At 49.8% G+C, this 16,627-nt stretch overlaps 1 protein-coding gene across 1 annotated transcript; it reads right to left on the bottom strand.

Annotated features, from left to right (window-relative positions):
• Positions 1-4,598: 4,598 nt before the first annotated feature.
• On the bottom strand, positions 4,599-15,189 carry MINDY4B (MINDY family member 4B). Its single transcript, XM_063338525.1, has 12 exons — positions 15,072-15,189; positions 14,782-14,809; positions 13,996-14,142; positions 12,324-12,443; positions 10,988-11,079; positions 10,119-10,284; positions 9,605-9,670; positions 9,000-9,070; positions 7,450-7,522; positions 6,928-7,071; positions 6,659-6,875; positions 4,599-4,741 (listed from the first exon to the last, which is right to left on the bottom strand). The coding sequence occupies exons 1-12, from the start codon at positions 15,176-15,178 to the stop codon at positions 4,599-4,601; spliced, it is 1,374 nt and encodes a 457-aa protein (XP_063194595.1). The 5' UTR covers positions 15,179-15,189.
• Positions 15,190-16,627: the final 1,438 nt, after the last annotated feature.

Raw genomic sequence — 16,627 nt, 5'->3', positions numbered from 1 at the left:
GTGGTGAGACACTGGCACAGGTTGCCCAGAGAGGTGGTGGAGGCCCCATCCCTGGAGACATTCAAGTCCTGGCTTGATGAGGCTCTCAGCAACCTGATCTAGCGGAAGATGTCCCTGCTTAATGCCGGGGGGTTGGGCTAGATGGCCTTTAAAGGTCCCTTCCAACCCAACACATTCTATGATTCTATGCTCGTCGGCAGTAATTAAACACGTATCATCGGGGGTCCGTATTGGGACCAGTACTGTGCCATATCCCCATCAACGACGTAGGCATAGATTGAGGGCACCCTCAGCAAGTTTGGGGATGACACCAAGCTGTGTGGTGCGGTGACACGCCTGAAGGATGGGAAGCCATCCAGAGGGACCTGGACAGGCTGGACAAGTGGGCCCGCGTGAACCTCATGGTTGCAAGTTACACTGAGTAGTTTTAAAAAAAAAATCACTGTCAAAGAGTGACAGTATTTTGGCATCTTGGAATACAATTATGCTTAAAATCTTCACCAATGGCTTGCCAAACCGGTTCCAATTAAAACTGAATTCACATCAGAAAGCCAAACTCTTGATAACTAACTGCTGCACAAAAAAAAGTTTGATAGATGCAAACACTGTATAATTGAGATGTTTGTCCCATTTTCTCTAGACATTACATAGCCATGCGATATATAGACTATAAAAGGCTACAGAGTTATTCAGATTTTGATAAATTTCCCTCTCTCTTTTTAATCTATAGGTTATATCAAAACAAAACAGAGAAGTTGGTTGTGAAAGCTGTTGAGAAACTTTGCCATAGGCGTATGAGTGTGTCTTTTGAGATTAGAGAATCAGAGTTAATAGCTCCTGAGATTCTAGTCTCCATCCTGGAGTGCTGAGCCCTTTTCCCCCCTGAGCCCATGGCCTGGTGTGAAAACAAGGCCAGAATAGTCCTGTGGTCTTGGAGAAGACCTCTTACTTGGTTTGTGGTTTATTATGTATTCTGTGGTGTAGGGAAGAGGAAAAATAAGAGCCTTTTCACAAATAGGCTGGAATGTTCACAAATAGTGTGGATGTTTATACAAATAAAATGTTTTGGTTTTTTTCTGTGCTTTTAATAATACAGGGTAATTTAAAAATATGTTATTTAAGGTGTTTATATGTATATAATTTTTTTTTTAAATGCGGCTATCCCGCTTTTTTTTAGCGGCCCCAATGACTCATTTTAAAATACATAAATAATGTACAAAATAGTTTTTAGAAGGCTGGTTTAAAGGTACTCTGGGTAAGAGTGCATTTCTTCTGCTTGGGATAAGTGGGAAAGCACAGGTCAGACTCTGAGCTGCTCGAGCAAGTGACAGCAAGGCGTGAGGCTGCCACTGGCTGCCCTGGTTATTTATTGATCCTTCTCTAACGCAGACACTGCTCTCTGGAGATAACTGGGAGGGCACTGTGTGGGCTGGGAGGAAAGCGGCAGCGCCCGGCTGCCATACCAGCACATCCACGCAGGGGAGAGCTCACCCTTCCCTGCCTGCCAGGGAAGTTAACGGAGTTTATCTCAGGGGGTAACCTGTGGCCTCAAAAGCCTTTCCACCTCGCTGATCCTGGTTCTTCCTTGGAGGTGAATACCCGCAGCGCGTCCGTGAGCTGCTGGAGGCTCTGATACTTGTCTCCTCCTTGAGACTGGCTGATGCAAGGTGGCGAAACATGGCATGAGTTTCATTTATGCGTGTTGGGATTTGTTTCTTGCATTCCTTGTCAAGACTTTAAATGGTTTCTGAGCTAGCCCCTGATCCCCCCAAATATTCCTGTACTTGAGTGCATGACAGCACCCCTGAGTATCTGTCGAATGACTGTGCGGTTTTGCAAGGTTTATTTGTCTTCTGCAAAGAATTTTCCAGACTAGAAGTGAAAATCTGCAGCTGTCATCCCTGTCACAAGGACAGAGCTTTCTGAGGTGCTGGAGCCACTAAATTCCCCTGTCCCTGGCGTGTTTTTTTTTTTTTTCCAGACAAGTTTGTCCAATAGCCAGATTGTGTTATTATTGCTTCTTGTTTTTAAAGCATCCATAAGCGTGATATTGCCTCGCAGAAATGAGCAAGGGCTTAGTTCTCACTGAGGGAAATTAGCAGCTTAAATTTAGCCCTGCACTGCAAGAAGGTTATAAAAAGAGATGAAAATGGGGGGGCAGAAGGATGAAAGCCCAAGGGAGGCGGCGAGGGCGTGTGTTCCTGCAGTCTGGTGCTGCACGGTTTCTGTTCCCTTTTCTGTCTGTAGCCTCAGGCGGGTGTTTGCTGCACCTGGGTGTGTGACTGGGACAGGGAGCAGCAGGGTGTGGGTGCACAGGGGTGGCAGACAGGGTGCCCCAGGGGCGATGGTGTGACTGAAGGGCCGGGGAACCCTGCTCCTGACACCCTGTTCCCCGCCAGCGCTGGTGGCCAGTGCAGTCACAGCCAGGCATGGGGCAGGCCCAGACCCAGGGCCCTCTCTGTGGCGCGAGCAGGAGCCAGTGCAGGTAGGGCCAGACACGTTGACCATCCCCACGGCTGGTCCAGAGCAAGGGGAAGGTCCGGCGCTGCTGCTTTGCTGTGGAAAACAGCTCTGGAAGGCTGGTCTTTCATAGAATCACAGATTTGTTTAGGTTGGAGACAACCTTTAAGATCATTGAGTCCAGCCGTTAACCTAACGCTGCCAAGTTACCACTAAACCATGTCCCTCGGCACCACGTCTACATGTCTTTAAACGCCTCCAGGGATGGTGACTCCACCAGTTCCCTGGGCAGCCTGTTCCAATGCTTGACAACACTTTTGGTGAAGAAATTTTTCCTAATGTCTCGGGTAAAATCCAAATATGCACTCCTGATGTTCTCCAGAAGCAAGATATTAGCAGGTGTGGTCTTCACAGTCTCTTGCAAATTGCAAAACGATTTTGTTGTTTCATTTCATTCAACACGCTTTATGCCAACACCAAGTGCAATTATGTGCATAAGCTAGATTGATACTGATGTCACTACAGCTCAGGCTGAAATACCCTGAGGACTTTATTGACCTTTCTTCAGTTGTTTTTGCACCCTTTTGTCTCCACAGTAACCCATTCAGCTGTAATAGGGCACACATAGCCTCTCAATATACTGCGTTGTGCTGGCTGACTGAGCTTCGTTAGCATTTACCGCACAGTTTCATTCATTCATTATTAATTCATTATTTGCATAAGTGCATGCTGGTATTCCCCAGTTAAAATAGGTGCTGTCTTGCAGCATCTTGTTGCAAGTGGGCTCTCTGCCTTCTCCGATGCGCAGCCCCCAGGGCAGCCCTGGGTGCTGCTGGGTGGGCTGTGTGGCCTCCCCAGTCTAGTAGGAGGTTTTGGTGAACGGGGGGCACGGTGTGCTCTCCTGCCTGCCCCCTGCCAGCACGCTCTGGCTTGTGCTGGCAGCTTGGTGGCCGGTGCTGGGCGCTGCCATCTCGCCAATGCCCCCCAGGTTTTGGGTGTTCCCAGCCCTGCCCCAGGTCCTTCTGCATGGTGCCCGTGCCTGGGCGGTGGTGGCACGCCTGTCATGGTGTCACCGGGGCTGTGGGCAGCCAGGGACTGCGTCGCTTTGGCTGACCCACAGCTCTGCATCGGGGATGCCACGTGCGCGGGGGGAGCTCTGAATTGAGCAGAAATTGAAGAAGGGGACAATGACAAGTGCAGACACCACGTCAGTTTGCTCACCAGCGGGCTCCTGGCCCTGGCCAGGCTGAATCTGTCTGGTTGTGACCACTTCTTTATTTTTTTTTTTTTTTTTTTTGTAAAATTCAAATAATTTAAACCAAGCTTCTGGATCACTTGCAGAAAGGTTTATTGTTCTCAGTACAGTTGTCATTAGCAACACACCTTTTGGTATGACTAATAGGTCTTTTTTGGGTGATGTCTATAAAAAAGGAAGTGGGAAGTGGTTAACGTGAGTGAGGAGAGATGTGCCCTGCCTGCGCTCGCCAGGCTGCCGCAGGGTGCCAGGGCTTGGCAGTGCTCAGAGTCAGTAAAATGGCTGAATTCACAGCAAGGAGCACCTCATGAGACTTGGCTCCTGTGTATGAGCTGTGCTCCCCCGCTGGGGTGCAGGACGCAGGGTAGGTCAGTGAGCCAACCTGGCCAGGGTCCACGCTTGAGCTGTCGCTGAAGCAGGAGAGAGACCTGGTTGCAGAAGTCACAGCTGCAGAGAGCTGGGAGGAAACCTGACTCACTGCAAACAGCTAAATTAGTTGCACACACTGGATTAAATAAATTAGAGGCACACAGTATTGTCAATGCTAGGTATTGATTTCGCTTCTACTGCACTCTTAAGAGACACCTTGATTTCTTTAATGTCTCTGCCTGTCATGGCAGGAAAGCAAATTGCCACCCTCTTTCCTTTTTCTGCCAGCTGTCGTGGGCAGCAGAGGAACCTGCATCCAACCAGCTAGAAAATGTGTGCAGTGAGGCACAGTCGCTAGCGACCATTCCTCACTGGCGCAGGCTTCGCAGGGGTGTGATGCCTTGCCGAACAGGCCTCAAGATGCCAAAAGCTGTTTTCTTGGTGAAAGCATTTTTTATCCAGCAGACTGTGGTGTCTGGTGGGGCTGGTGGCGAGCAGAGGATGCCGGGACTCCTCAGAAGAAGGGGTCTGTCCCGTTCCAGCTGACGGTTGCTCCTGCCCACTTGGTCCTGATGGCCATCTCCACGGGAGGACGCCTCTTCCCCAGGCTGCTTGGGTCTTCACATGGGTCCTCTTCCCAGGGATGCGAATGAGTGTCTGAAAAGGAAATGCAGTTAAAAAAATGTCTACCACCCTCAAAAAACTTGTAAAAAAGGAGAGAGCTCGGGATGATGCCGACTTGGTCTCCCCAGGCTGGTAGGGGCTGCCCCCTGCGCCGTGCGGGCTCCCCCTTGGGAAATTCAGGTGCTATAAATGCAGCTCTCGGCTCCTCATGACATATGTGTGCATATTGTTTTTCTGAACAGATGCGCACATCCTTATCTGTGACCACGCAGCATATCATGACCATGAATCTCAATTCACCCTTCTTTCCTGCAAATTTAGCCTTTAGTGTGGTGTTTTCAAGTTTCCTATTTTACTTCAAATGCTGTAGTGAACGGAGAGCGAGGAAAAGGGTCTGGGCATTTAGGAAATGAAGGTAAACTGTGCACAATGGCACAGAGAAACAAGAAACTCACTTTCTAAGCACACAGCTGGTTCACAACCCATTTGATGCTACAAGGAGCAGTTCATTCCTCCTGGCGTGGATTTAAAACTGGAAGGGGAACACGAGGGCCGTGGTGGCACCTGGCTGCTGGGCAGGAAAGTACCCACTTAAGTCTAATTTAGATGCTGAAAACACGCTGTTAACCCATCCTGCATGCCAGCATCACTGCGTTAGAAATAGGTTTATTCAAAATTTTGAATTAATCATGAAGAGATTGTGCTTCCTGTTGTATTTAACTTTGCAGTTATGGGAACATTCTCTCCTGGGATTTGTCCCATGGGAGGGGTGGGTGCCTGTGGGTTTCCCTGCTCCTATTAGTTGTTCTGGGACACTTAGTCAGCAGGGTGTTCATTCTGGGCTGATGGGGGCTTAATAGCAACGAAGGCTGAAACATAGTTTTAACCAGTATGTCCATATCGAGTATTTAACACAGAAGTGACAGTTGCATCTTGTATCCTGAAAAACTGCCACTTCTCCAATAAAACCTCTTTGGCCACATCTGGGAGTAGAGGACAAAATGGCAAAGACCTGTGTGGCCCCCATGCTGGGAAGAGACAATGGGCTGAGCATCCAGAGGGGTGAGCCCGGTGGCCATCCTGCTGCGTGCTCCATGGGTGGGATGGATCCTGTCCCACTGGTGGTCACCCACTGCAGCCCCACTCAGCCACCAACGCTGGAGAGCAGCACAGCCTCAGCTGCGCCCAGTGGCAAGCTCCCGCCATGCCCCAGAGCTGGCTGTGGGCTGGGGGGGAGTGTCAGCGAACCCAAGTTCACATGGGGATTCAGGAGTTACTGCTGCTATAGAAAATGCTCCTATAGCTCTTCCCAGCAATGCGCCGCCTGCCTGAGAGCGTTACCCCTTATGAAACGGTCTTGGTCCTTTCAAAGCTGTTTTTAGTCGTGTCTTTTACACTGTTGTTTGGAGTATGCTCCTCACATTCTGTGAAAGGTTAATATTATATGCAATGTATGTATGTATATATTAAATATATACACATATATATGGGGCCTACAGGAAAGATGGGGAGGGACTCTTGATCAGGGAGTGTAGGGTGTAGGACAAAGGGTAATGGTTTTAAACTGAAAAAGGGGAGATTTAGATTAGATATTAGGAAGAAATTCCTGACTGTGGGGGTGGTGAGACCCTGGCCCAGGTTGCCCAGAGAAGCTGTGGCTGCCCCGTCCCTGGAGGTGTTCAAGGCCAGGCTGGATGGGGCTTTGAGCAACCTGGTGTGGTGGGAGGTGTCCCTGCCCAGGGCAGGGGGGTGAAACTAGAGGATTGTTAAGGTCGCTTCCAACCTAAATCCTTCTGTGATTCTATTTTTATATATATATATATATATATATATAACATTTAATTGTATGCGTAAGTAGACCCACCTAGCTATGCACATATGCGGTTCTCCGCGTGGTCTGTACGTGCCACCCACACCTCCCGTCCTGCCCCTGTGAGCTCGGGTGCATACCTATCGTCAGATGGGCTGTTTTCGTCTGCTCCCGCTGCCCGTTGTAGAAGTACAGGTGGAAAACTCTCTCTGTTTTCCAGTCGGAGAGGAGCCGGCTATCAGTGCCAAAGAGGACGCCGTGCCTGCCGGAGAGGCTGCACAGCCAGACGGGCAGCCGGGGCGTCCTCAGCCCGTGGCACACCTGGGAGAGGGGGGACAACATGTCCGGTGGGGCTGGCTGTGCCCCAAAGCCGCTGTGCTGATGGGCGGGGGGCTCTGCCAGCACTCACCTGCCGCTCCACCTGCGCCCCGTCCCAGCGCAGGTAGCCCACCGGGCCACGCTGCTGCCACACCTCGCCACCACATGCTGGCTCCTGGCCACTGTCAAGCTGGCATGGACTGGCCCGGCCTGTCAGGAGGAGGCTGATCACAGCCTGCGGGGGAAATGGCCCACCATCACCCCACAGGGCACTGGTGCAAAAGCCCTCTGCAACACGGCCCCTGGGGTCCCGCTCCCAGCTCTGCCAGGCCTGTCAGGAGCAGAGGGACGCCAGGCTACCTCTGGCTTCCTTGTTATTATTACTGTTGTTTTTGTTGTTGTTATTATTATTATTCTATCATTATCATCATCATCATTGTCATCGTCATCACCATCCATTTTTTAAATGGACAGCCATGATTAAAATTTGCAAACTATTTTTCTATGGCCTTATGCATTTTTTTTTTCATTGGATTAACAAGTGAGAATTTTTTCTTCAATCAAATGTGGGAATAGTAAAAAAAGAAAACCTGAGAAATGAGGCTAATCTTACCTGTGTGCAGGTGATGTTTCCAAAACTGACGTTTAACAGAGGAGTTGCCGTGCTGTCTAAATCTTCTTGGACCCTGTAGGACCAGGCACAAAGTGTTACGGTAGTGTCCGGATCAGTGCCTGGGGGGCTCACTGTACATCACTGTCTGATTAACAGGGAGAAATTCCATAGACTCGTTTATTTCTCTTTGCTGTCGGCACAGCAGTGCTGTCCTGACACAGCAGTTCCATGCTCAGCTGGAGCTCTTGCACTTCAGATCTCTTCCTCTCAAAATTCAAATTTAGGGTGAGATTCTGACCCCCTGCAGCCGGAGCCGGGATTTCCCTGCGTGCAATTACTGATGAAAGGCCTCGACTACCCCAGGCGTAGCCCGAACACAACTATTTCATGTGGCGGTGCCGTTTTTTGCTAAATAGCTATCATAGCGTCACATTAGTATGAATCATGTTTCATATCGGTATAAGTACGCCTCTACCTTTCTAAAGCATCTTTACCTGAATCTAATTGCATCGGGTTTAGAAAGCCCCTATCAGTTACCTCTGCCAGCACAGCCACCCTGGCAGAATTCTCCTGTGCTTAAATAAACTTGTGATTTTCTTGTTTAAGTTTAATTGGCTGTGACAGTGATTACTGCTGTCAGTGGGATCGCTCCTGTTTTCATGCAGTGAATATGCAGGGACTCGGGGTGTACGGCATCCCTACCCATAGGCCACAGCCGGCCGGGCGGCATCTGCCTCTTAGACACTTGCTTCTCCACATTCGACTAAGAAAGGACATTAAGTAAAACAAGGAAAAGACCACTTCGGAAGATGAAACTAAACCCTTCCATTGCCTTACCACTCCTGATGTTTATTGCAGTGTCTGCTATTCCCGTTGCATTTTTCCTGATTTTTGTTGTTACAACAGCCATAATGGCCTGTATCGGTGTGATAGTCATGGAAGGTGGTGTAATAGCCATGGGCGGCATAGCCCTCCTTTGTGTGCTGTGTGACCTAGGTGCGCTTTCACTGGGAGTTTCTGGAGTACTGAGTATTTGTTATGTTGTTCTTTCAACTCTGGTCAACTACTGGTATGCTTCAAGGGATCAGATATGGAAGCAAGAAGTTAATGGAAGTTTGCCACAGAAGAGTCCTCCTGTCTTGGATCTTTCTGACAATAATGGAAAAAACAAATAAGTGGGTTTTTCCTCACGTCCTTCATAGGCACTTAACTGTACTATTCTGACCTTTGCAATGTACTTGTTTACTCATTGAGCGTTCAGCCTTTTTGCACTCCTCATGGGAACTGAAAAAAATCAATATGCATCTTCCATTTTCACTGTAAAACTAATATTAAGAATAACCATTAAGCAGCAGTGCATTGCGATATTAAGTCTATGTGCATGATGCAATGTTCCACAGAATTTGGTAAAGGGATGTAATAATAACAGCTACTGAAAGTCAGGGGGATTGGACTAGATGATCTCCAGAGGTCCCTTCCAACCCTGCGATTCTGTGATTCTGTGATTCTGTAAACAAGAGGAAAATATATATATAAAAAAAGAAATATACCTTTCCAGTGTCCTAGAGAAAAGTAAGCTGTATAAAAATAGGATCACTCCATGACTGCCTTCACCTTTGAACTGGAAAAAGAAGTAAGCAGTCACAGGGAAGGAATTATGGCAGGTATATGATGTTTAATTAAAATAATTGCTGTGCTTAAATATAACCTTAGGTGAGTTTGCTGAGCCAAACGAATAAGGTGTTATTCTGGGAAGATTTTGTAAATAATTTTGTTGAATAGGATCAGGTAAAAAAAAAGAAAGAAGAAACTTCAAGTTATTGGCTAAACTGGTTTTGTACACTTTCCCCCCAGATTTTTGCTAAAGTTGCAAGGAATTTTATATTTGAGTAATGTACAAAATGCTGCCCCTGTTTACCCAGAGTTTGTGGCCTGAGAGTGTCCCTGAGAGTAAAGTCCCAGGGATTTTAGTGGGAGCAGGATCATTTCCCATAGGAAAGGTTAGAAATGGTCAATGAACTGACCGTAGGTTAACAGTCTGAATGTCCTGCTGAAGGCGATACTATTGATCTCCATAAGGTCCACTTTTGAAGGGGAAATAAGATGTAAGCAAGCAACAAAATAACTCAGAATAAAGCAAATATCCCATACTTACACAGTTTATGTGGTCAAAGATGAATTCCTGAGCTGCTGCTTTCTCAGAGAACTCAAACAGCTGGATCTGTCAGGCACGAGCGCAGGGGAAGATGTTGTAAAGGAGACATTAATTGTATCAAAAATCTGAGCATTTTAATCTAGTGTTTCCTTTAGACAAATGAAAGAATAATGGAAGCGTCTACTTTGTCCCTTTCTAAACTGAGGAGTTCGGGTCTATACAAAGCCTTAGAGGAACAGCTTTACATTAATGGTTTCTCCCTTTTGTGGTAGAAGAAAGATCAGCCTTTAATGAAAGGGAATGGCAGCCTCTGGACTCACCTAACACCTCTATGGGGAGGCAGAAGTGTCCTGCAGGCTGCAGCTGGGACATGGGTCTAAAGTGCTCACCGTCTGTGGTGCACCGTAAGTTAGGGAACGGGTTTATGAGATTTCATGTTTCTTGTCTTTAAAAATTTCAGGCCAAAGGTGTCTTTGAAGAAAATCCTGTTTGCAGAAGATGTTTTCATACTCACTCTTTCCGTGAAGTTGTCGGGTTTGTAGGCTCCACTCGGCATGAGGTGGAGGGCTGGGGCGAGGAGACTGATGGTGGCTCTCCCGCCTCCTCCTGCTGCCCACAGGGTGTCTGCCAGCGCCGCAGCCAGCGCCTCCCCCTGCTCCTGCCGGCTTGTCCTGCGCAGCCTGCAGGGCAGGAGACAGGGGCTGGGGCAGGGATGCCGGGAGAACCGCGCCGAGGGTCTGTCCTCAGGGATGCTGAGAGCACCCCCAGCCCTGAGCCTGAACCTGGCTGTGAAACGGGCCCCTTCCCAGCGAGGGCTGGATGGGACCCCCGAGGTCCTGCCCCACCTGAGTGAGACAGTGTCCGGGAGGACTCTGCAGCCATGACAAGTGGGACTGCAAAGCGGTGAGGAGACTTGTGCAGAAGGCAGCTGGGCATCAAGCTGTGCCCATCTTCCTTGGTATTCCCACTTTGTGCTTGGTACCATCGCTGCTGCCGGTGCAGATGCGCTTCCCGGGCACTGGAAGATATATCTGCCGTGGGGGCTTTCATCCCGGTTGGGGCTGCCGCCTGGGTGTCCCTGGCACCGAGGGCTGAGCCCTGCTTTCCCCATCCCAGCACACCCAGGGCAGGCTGGGATGACGGCAGGGAGTGGGACGAAGGAGAAAGCGCCACCGTTGTTACAAAACCAAACGTTTTTGTGTGAAAAAGCCTTGCCTGGGGGTCAGCCAAGGCTTTTCTCCTGGGTGCAAATCCCCACCTGTTGCTGCAAACATGAGCTTGGGTCTAGTTTGGTTAAACCTAGAGGCTGGTGCTAGTCTGTCTTAGTCCAAATAATGCAAGAAATAGTGTCCATATGTCCTGTGGGAAGGCTCAGCTTCTTACCTTTCCAGGTGTGTATATTCTGTGTTTCTTACGAAGAGCAGGTATTTAATGATGTGTGCTTGTACAGCCATCAGAATGGTTCTTGTTCCCCCCTAGAAACAGAAAGATAACACTTCCCAGTGCCAAGGAGCCTGAACTAGCACGTGCACTGTCGATCCCCTAGAAATCACAGCAGTCCCTGGCCAGTCTGAGCCATCCCGCTGTCAGTATCAGGGGAATAATTTTTCTTTTCTCCCTGGGAATTCAGGAGCGCTCCTGACAGCTCCTGAGATAAATGGAAAAGTAAATTGAAAAAGACCTTATGTTCCCAAAACGAAGAAGCTTTTACACAAGAAAAGACTCCGGGCTGTGTGCTCATGGGGAGGGGAGGTCCCATGTGGGGGTCCCTGCCTTGCGGTGCTGCAGCCGCAGGGAAGGGCTCCCAGATCCAGGTACTACGTATACCTAGAAGCACCATGGCTTGGTTTTTCTCTCCTCCAGCCTTGCAGCAAAGGGATGGGGGTCTTGAGGCAGCTTGGGACTGACATGGGGCTGTGCATGAGGGTGCCTATGCCCAGCTCCCAGCCGTCAGGGCTGTCATCACCTCTGCAGTCAAAGAGCCTCTGAACTCAGGGAGTTTCACCTGTGTTTGTAAAAAGCTTTTTAGTCTCCTGGTGGGTTAAAGGGAGTTGCAATTTTAAGTGTGTGTCTTGGTCTTCTTTTTGGAGGGCGGTATTATGATGGTAAATAAGAAAGAAGAAAACCTCCCTCTTTCAGTAAATTGAAATGCAGGTAAATTCACCTATTTGGTTTCCAGGTGGGGCAGTAAGAAGGTAACTGTAATTCCCAAAAAAGAAACGGGCAAGTACCACTTATTTGTGCCCACCCACAACAACCTGCTTCTTCTCTCTTGAGCCTTCACTTTGGCAGCATTTAATACCATGGTATTTAAAGTTTGTGTCTGCAGGGGGCTGATGGATCAGGACAGTTCATCCCGCTTCCGGACACACGTCAGCATCTCTGCTTCGCTCGGGAGAGCTGTGGAGTGGAGCGTGGCTGGGGCTGGAAGCCCCCACAACTGGCCCTGTGGAGAGAGCTCAGCCAGGCAGGCGTGCAGGGCACAGGGTGCAAGGCGTGCAGAGTGTGGGATGCAGGCATGGGATGCAGGGGTACAGAACGTGGGGTGCAGGCGTGCAGAGCATGGGATGCAGGTGTGCAGAGTGCAGGGTGCTGCCATGGGGTGCAAGCACGGGAAGCAGACATGTGCACCGCCAAGGCACCCAGCACTGGCTGCCAGCTCCTGCCAGTGGCTGAGATGCTGGGGAGATGGTGCCCGTCCCTGCACTGAAACATTTACCTTTTCTGCCTCCAAAGCATAGGCCAGGTCAGAGTATGGCTCGCAAAACCTGAAGTACGCTTGTGCCCATTCACAGCTGAAGATGTGGGACACGTTTCCAAACAGCAGCTTTCGCAGCCTCTGTGGAGGAGGAGAAAGACGGGCTGGGCTCAGCTCCCTTCACATCCCAGCGTCGTGAAGGATTTGTAAAGCCGGGAGGGCCTCGGGTACAGGTTCAGCGTGTGTGCTCGCAGCCAGAGCAGTGTAAAATCGTCTACCGAGAATCAGGCCCCATAATTTCAAAACAAAGGTGATTGTGGTTAATGTAGTGACTTCACTCAGCATTCACCCACTCCTGTGAAGTACAGCTGCAGTGTGTAAATAATTTACATCCGCATACGCTACACCTTGTGGGGGAAGACCTGGGCAAGGCTCTCGCCGTCATCAGCGGCATCTCAGGGGACAGAAGCAGACACCTACGTTTGCCCGTGCAAACCCCCTACAAAGCAGCTGTGCAGCCAGGGCCGTGGCGGTGCAGCGCTGGTGGGAAGCAGAGGAGGGTTCCTCTGCAGCCTCCCCTCGGAGGGCAGGCACGGCCACCGCTGAGCGTGTCCCGGTCCAGGACCCAGCCAGGCACGCACAGCCAGCTTTTGGGTTGGCAGCTGAATTAAAAGAGAAAGTTCAAAAACCCATGTGGCTTCCACCTAAAATAGATGTGCTTGCAGTCTCTAATGATATCGATGAGTTTCATTTACGGTAACTTTTAACACAAGCACATGGCCACAAGGGCAGGTGGGTGCTGCTCATGGGGGAGTGATGGCCCACCCCTGCGCTGGGTGGCTGGGGGGTGAACCTGCCTCCTGGCCTCCCCTGCACCCTGCCTGGGCCCACCTGGAACACTTTTTCTGATTAATTTTGGTGAACGGTGTATTCACTGAGCAAAGTAAACCAAGCGTACATCAGGGCTCTTCCCATTAAAAAGTGCTCGCGGCTGATCTGGGTGATTTGTGCGAGTGGGTGATGAACTGGGGAGGGCGGACTCCCATGAAGCTGACAGTTAGTGTGGTTCTATATCTAAATCTCCTCAGGACTGGAGATTTTCAGATGTGTGTTCAGTAAGGCAGCCCTGGCCAGGCCATCACCTTTGGTATTAAGCCCTTGAGCTTTCTCATTTAGTTTGTGCTGAAGTGGCAGGGGACCGGTTTGGCGTGGGAGGTCACGGGGGGTGAGGCCGGCACTGGCCCACTCTACCATCACTCGCAGAAACACCCAGAGCTTCTGGTGAAGGCTTTTAATAGGGGCAGGGGCAGCAGCCCCCAACATTAGTGCTCTCAAACCCAGGTAATTGGGTAAGAGTAGAAGTATCTTGCCGATCTCCTGAACTTCTGCCTCCTGTTCTGAGGCTATTCGCTAGGAAAGCACCAAAGATCAGGGAAACATTACACTTTGTCATTTGACCCATTATCTAATGAGAATTATAGTATATCGGTTTTAAGGTTGTGTTGCAACCATGTCCTTTAAAGTCTTGTAAATAAATCATTATGATGATATACTTCTGTTACAGCTAACAGAAGGCTGAGGGCTGCAGCCCAGCAATACGCCGAGCCTCCCGTAACACAGGTGAGGTTCCCAAACCTCTTTCTGTTAACAAGATTAAATTACAGCTCATGCTTAATTCAGCAGGCCTGCTCACCATTGCCATTTCCAAGGAGATGGGTCGTCCACCTGTGCCTGGAGGGACCAGGAGGGGCTTGGGGATGGCGGCGGGGAGCAGAGGTGGCTGCGGCCCCGTGGGGTCTCCATCTCCAGGTGGTCCATCGCCGGCGCTGCCCCGGCCTGGCTGGACAGAGAGAGGACAGACGGGGCATCGTCCCATGGTGCTGCCTGGTGTGTGCTGACATGCTCCCTGTGCCCCCCCCCTGCCCCAGTATTCCCAGTGGGGTGGGCAGCACGACCTGCAGTGAGCTTGCAGAGGGGCAGGGAGGCAGGATGCCGGTGGTCGGGGGGCTCTGGCGTGCTTGAGTTCCAGCTTTTCTCAAACATTACAAATATGACCTACAAGCTAATGATTGGAGTATAAAGTAATGTTCTGTTTGCCTGAATTACAGGGAATAAACTTCAGTGCTTTTCATCCTAAAGACACGGCAGGTTTTCCAAATACTTATATTTTGGAGATCTTAATTTGTTATCCTTTTTTCCTGTGTTCTAAAACTGACAATGAAAACCACTGCTTTTAGACAGAAAGGTTAATTTAGGTTGGACTACTATGCCACTTTGATTTAGATCAGAAAGGCATTCCTTTCAAATATCTGAAAAAAAAAAGCATGTTTCTTAAAGGAGGAGCTTAAGAAATAAATCTCCAGAAAGATTGTCTGCTGTGCTGCCTATATAGGTGTGTGATGTCCTCAATATGCTAACCTGGTGGTACAGTCGCAAAACCCACACTAGACGAAGTGTTACATTTTAGAGAAACAGTTACCTGATGAGTTGAGTTGCTGATTTCCAAACTGAAAAGGGAAAATAAAATACAAATTTTCAAAAAACTCACCAGGGGCATTGTTAACTTATGAAGAAACAGGAGACCAGCCAGAAAAGAACCCCAAGGGAAAAGAAGAGTAAAAGCTGTAGTACTTATATTACTGAGTACGTGAAGACCTTTTTCCATGGTCATATAAGTATTGTATTAAAACATAACTTAAAAAATTATATTAAAAAACCCACCCGGAATTAAAAGCGTGATAATGAAGCAGAATAAAAAAAAAATCTTACCCACGGAAACTAAAAATTTCTCTCCATTTGTTTAGATCTGAAATCTTGCTGGCGATCTCCTCTAGCTCTGTCCGTGGCAGGGTGTGCTCAGCCTCCCGGTCCCCCATCTGCAGCCGCCCATGCTCCAGGCGATGCCGAGGGATGCAGGCACCGGGACTGCTCGGGGAGCGACTCCCCCGACCCCACATCTCTGCCCAGCACCCGGGTCCCCTCTGCCTGTCACCCCCCGGGGCTCGCTGTCATCTCCCACCCTCACGCCCTGATTAAATTTTCATCAGAGCCCGCCGTAGGCCGTGTTTTTCTGCTCGCTGTATAAGCAGCATGAATGTTTAATGGCAGACGCAGAGGTATATAGACACAGAGGTATATAAGGCTGAGGGCAGCTCGGTAAGGGCTGGCTCCAGGCGCGGTGCAGTGCAGGAGCTGGGGGTATTTTCCAGCTGCAGCTCCCCCTGCGCCGGCTGATGACAAGCGGGATGGAGCCTGGGCTGCGAGGGCTGGGAAGTGCGCAGCTCAAGGGAAAAAAAAGAAAAGACGATTTAGCAGATGTCTGTAAAGTTGAGCAAATTCACTGGGGAGATGAACTGGAGAAAGGCACAATCATGCAGTGATGTTCCCTCCACTTCCGCCGCTTGCTGCAGCCAGGCTGTTCAGGGGCAGGGCTCTGGCGCTGCGTAGCTGAGCCGGGGGAAACCCACTGGTTTCGTGCTGCTGGGGTCATGGAAATCTCATGGTTTGCTTTCTTCTCTTTCGGTCTGTGAGAACGCACTGACCCGGGGTGTCTGTCTGAGTTTCGGTGGAAAAAACGTGAGGTTGAGCTGGTGTTAACGAGCCGAGCCTGGCGCACCAGAGAGCTGCTCTGGGATTCCCCAGGTGTGTCTGTGCTCGGCCTCTCTGGGGCAGCCGTACGGTCCGGCTCTGGCGGCTTTCCTTTCTCTGCAGGGTCAGTTGGAACAGCTTGGTTCAAATCTTGGTTTATGAAAACAGAAACCATCCAGGACAGCCTGGATGCGGGACACCAAATGTCTATTTTTTTTTTCTTCCAGCTGAAGGAGCTTTACTTGGTCAAAAAAGCTGCTGTCTTTTTTGGTGCTGCACAGCCCCTGTCTTTTTGCTTCCTAAAACCTTACATAAAGTCCCTCATCCCCTTTGCCTCTTGGAATAGCACTTCCTTATAGAAAGGGTAGATTATCTGCCAGGTTCCCAACAAATTGAGTGGGAATCACGCAGTTCTGCTTGGGAGAAGGCTGGGGAAGAGCCAGGAGGTGGGAGCGTCGTGCTGAGCGTCCCAGGCTGAGCACCACCGCGTGCTCTCGCACAGAACCTCCTCCGTGCTCAGGGGAGGTTTGCGGCAGCAGCTCTGCAGCACCCGGCTACCAACGGCCGTGGCTGCCAGAGTGCTTAGAGATGGGGAGAAGCAAACAAAAGTTAGGGCTAACCTTTTCTTCTCACTTGCGCAATGCCGGGTGTGGGGAGCAGAGGACAATTCCTGCTCCAGTCAATGGGACTTGTGTTCTTGAGCCCTAAAGAACTGAATTTGGCTTGAAAGAAAATGC

The sequence above is a fragment of the Chroicocephalus ridibundus genome, chromosome 6 (genome assembly GCF_963924245.1).
Source record: "Chroicocephalus ridibundus chromosome 6, bChrRid1.1, whole genome shotgun sequence".
Lineage (NCBI taxonomy): Eukaryota > Metazoa > Chordata > Aves > Charadriiformes > Laridae > Chroicocephalus > Chroicocephalus ridibundus.
This window is presented reverse-complemented; position numbering and strand designations above follow the sequence as displayed.

Excerpts from the sequence above, each read along its gene's own strand:
- MINDY4B (XM_063338525.1), bottom strand. The coding sequence starts at position 15,178 with ATGGGGGACCGGGAGGCTGAGCACACCCTGCCACGGACAGAGCTAGAG. Across the intron at positions 10,285-10,987 it reads GAATATACACACCTGGAAAG|GCTGCGCAGGACAAGCCGGC; the intron begins GTAAGAAGCTGA and ends CCTGCCCTGCAG. Across the intron at positions 7,072-7,449 it reads GAAACATCACCTGCACACAG|GCTGTGATCAGCCTCCTCCT; the intron begins GTAAGATTAGCC and ends TTTCCCCCGCAG.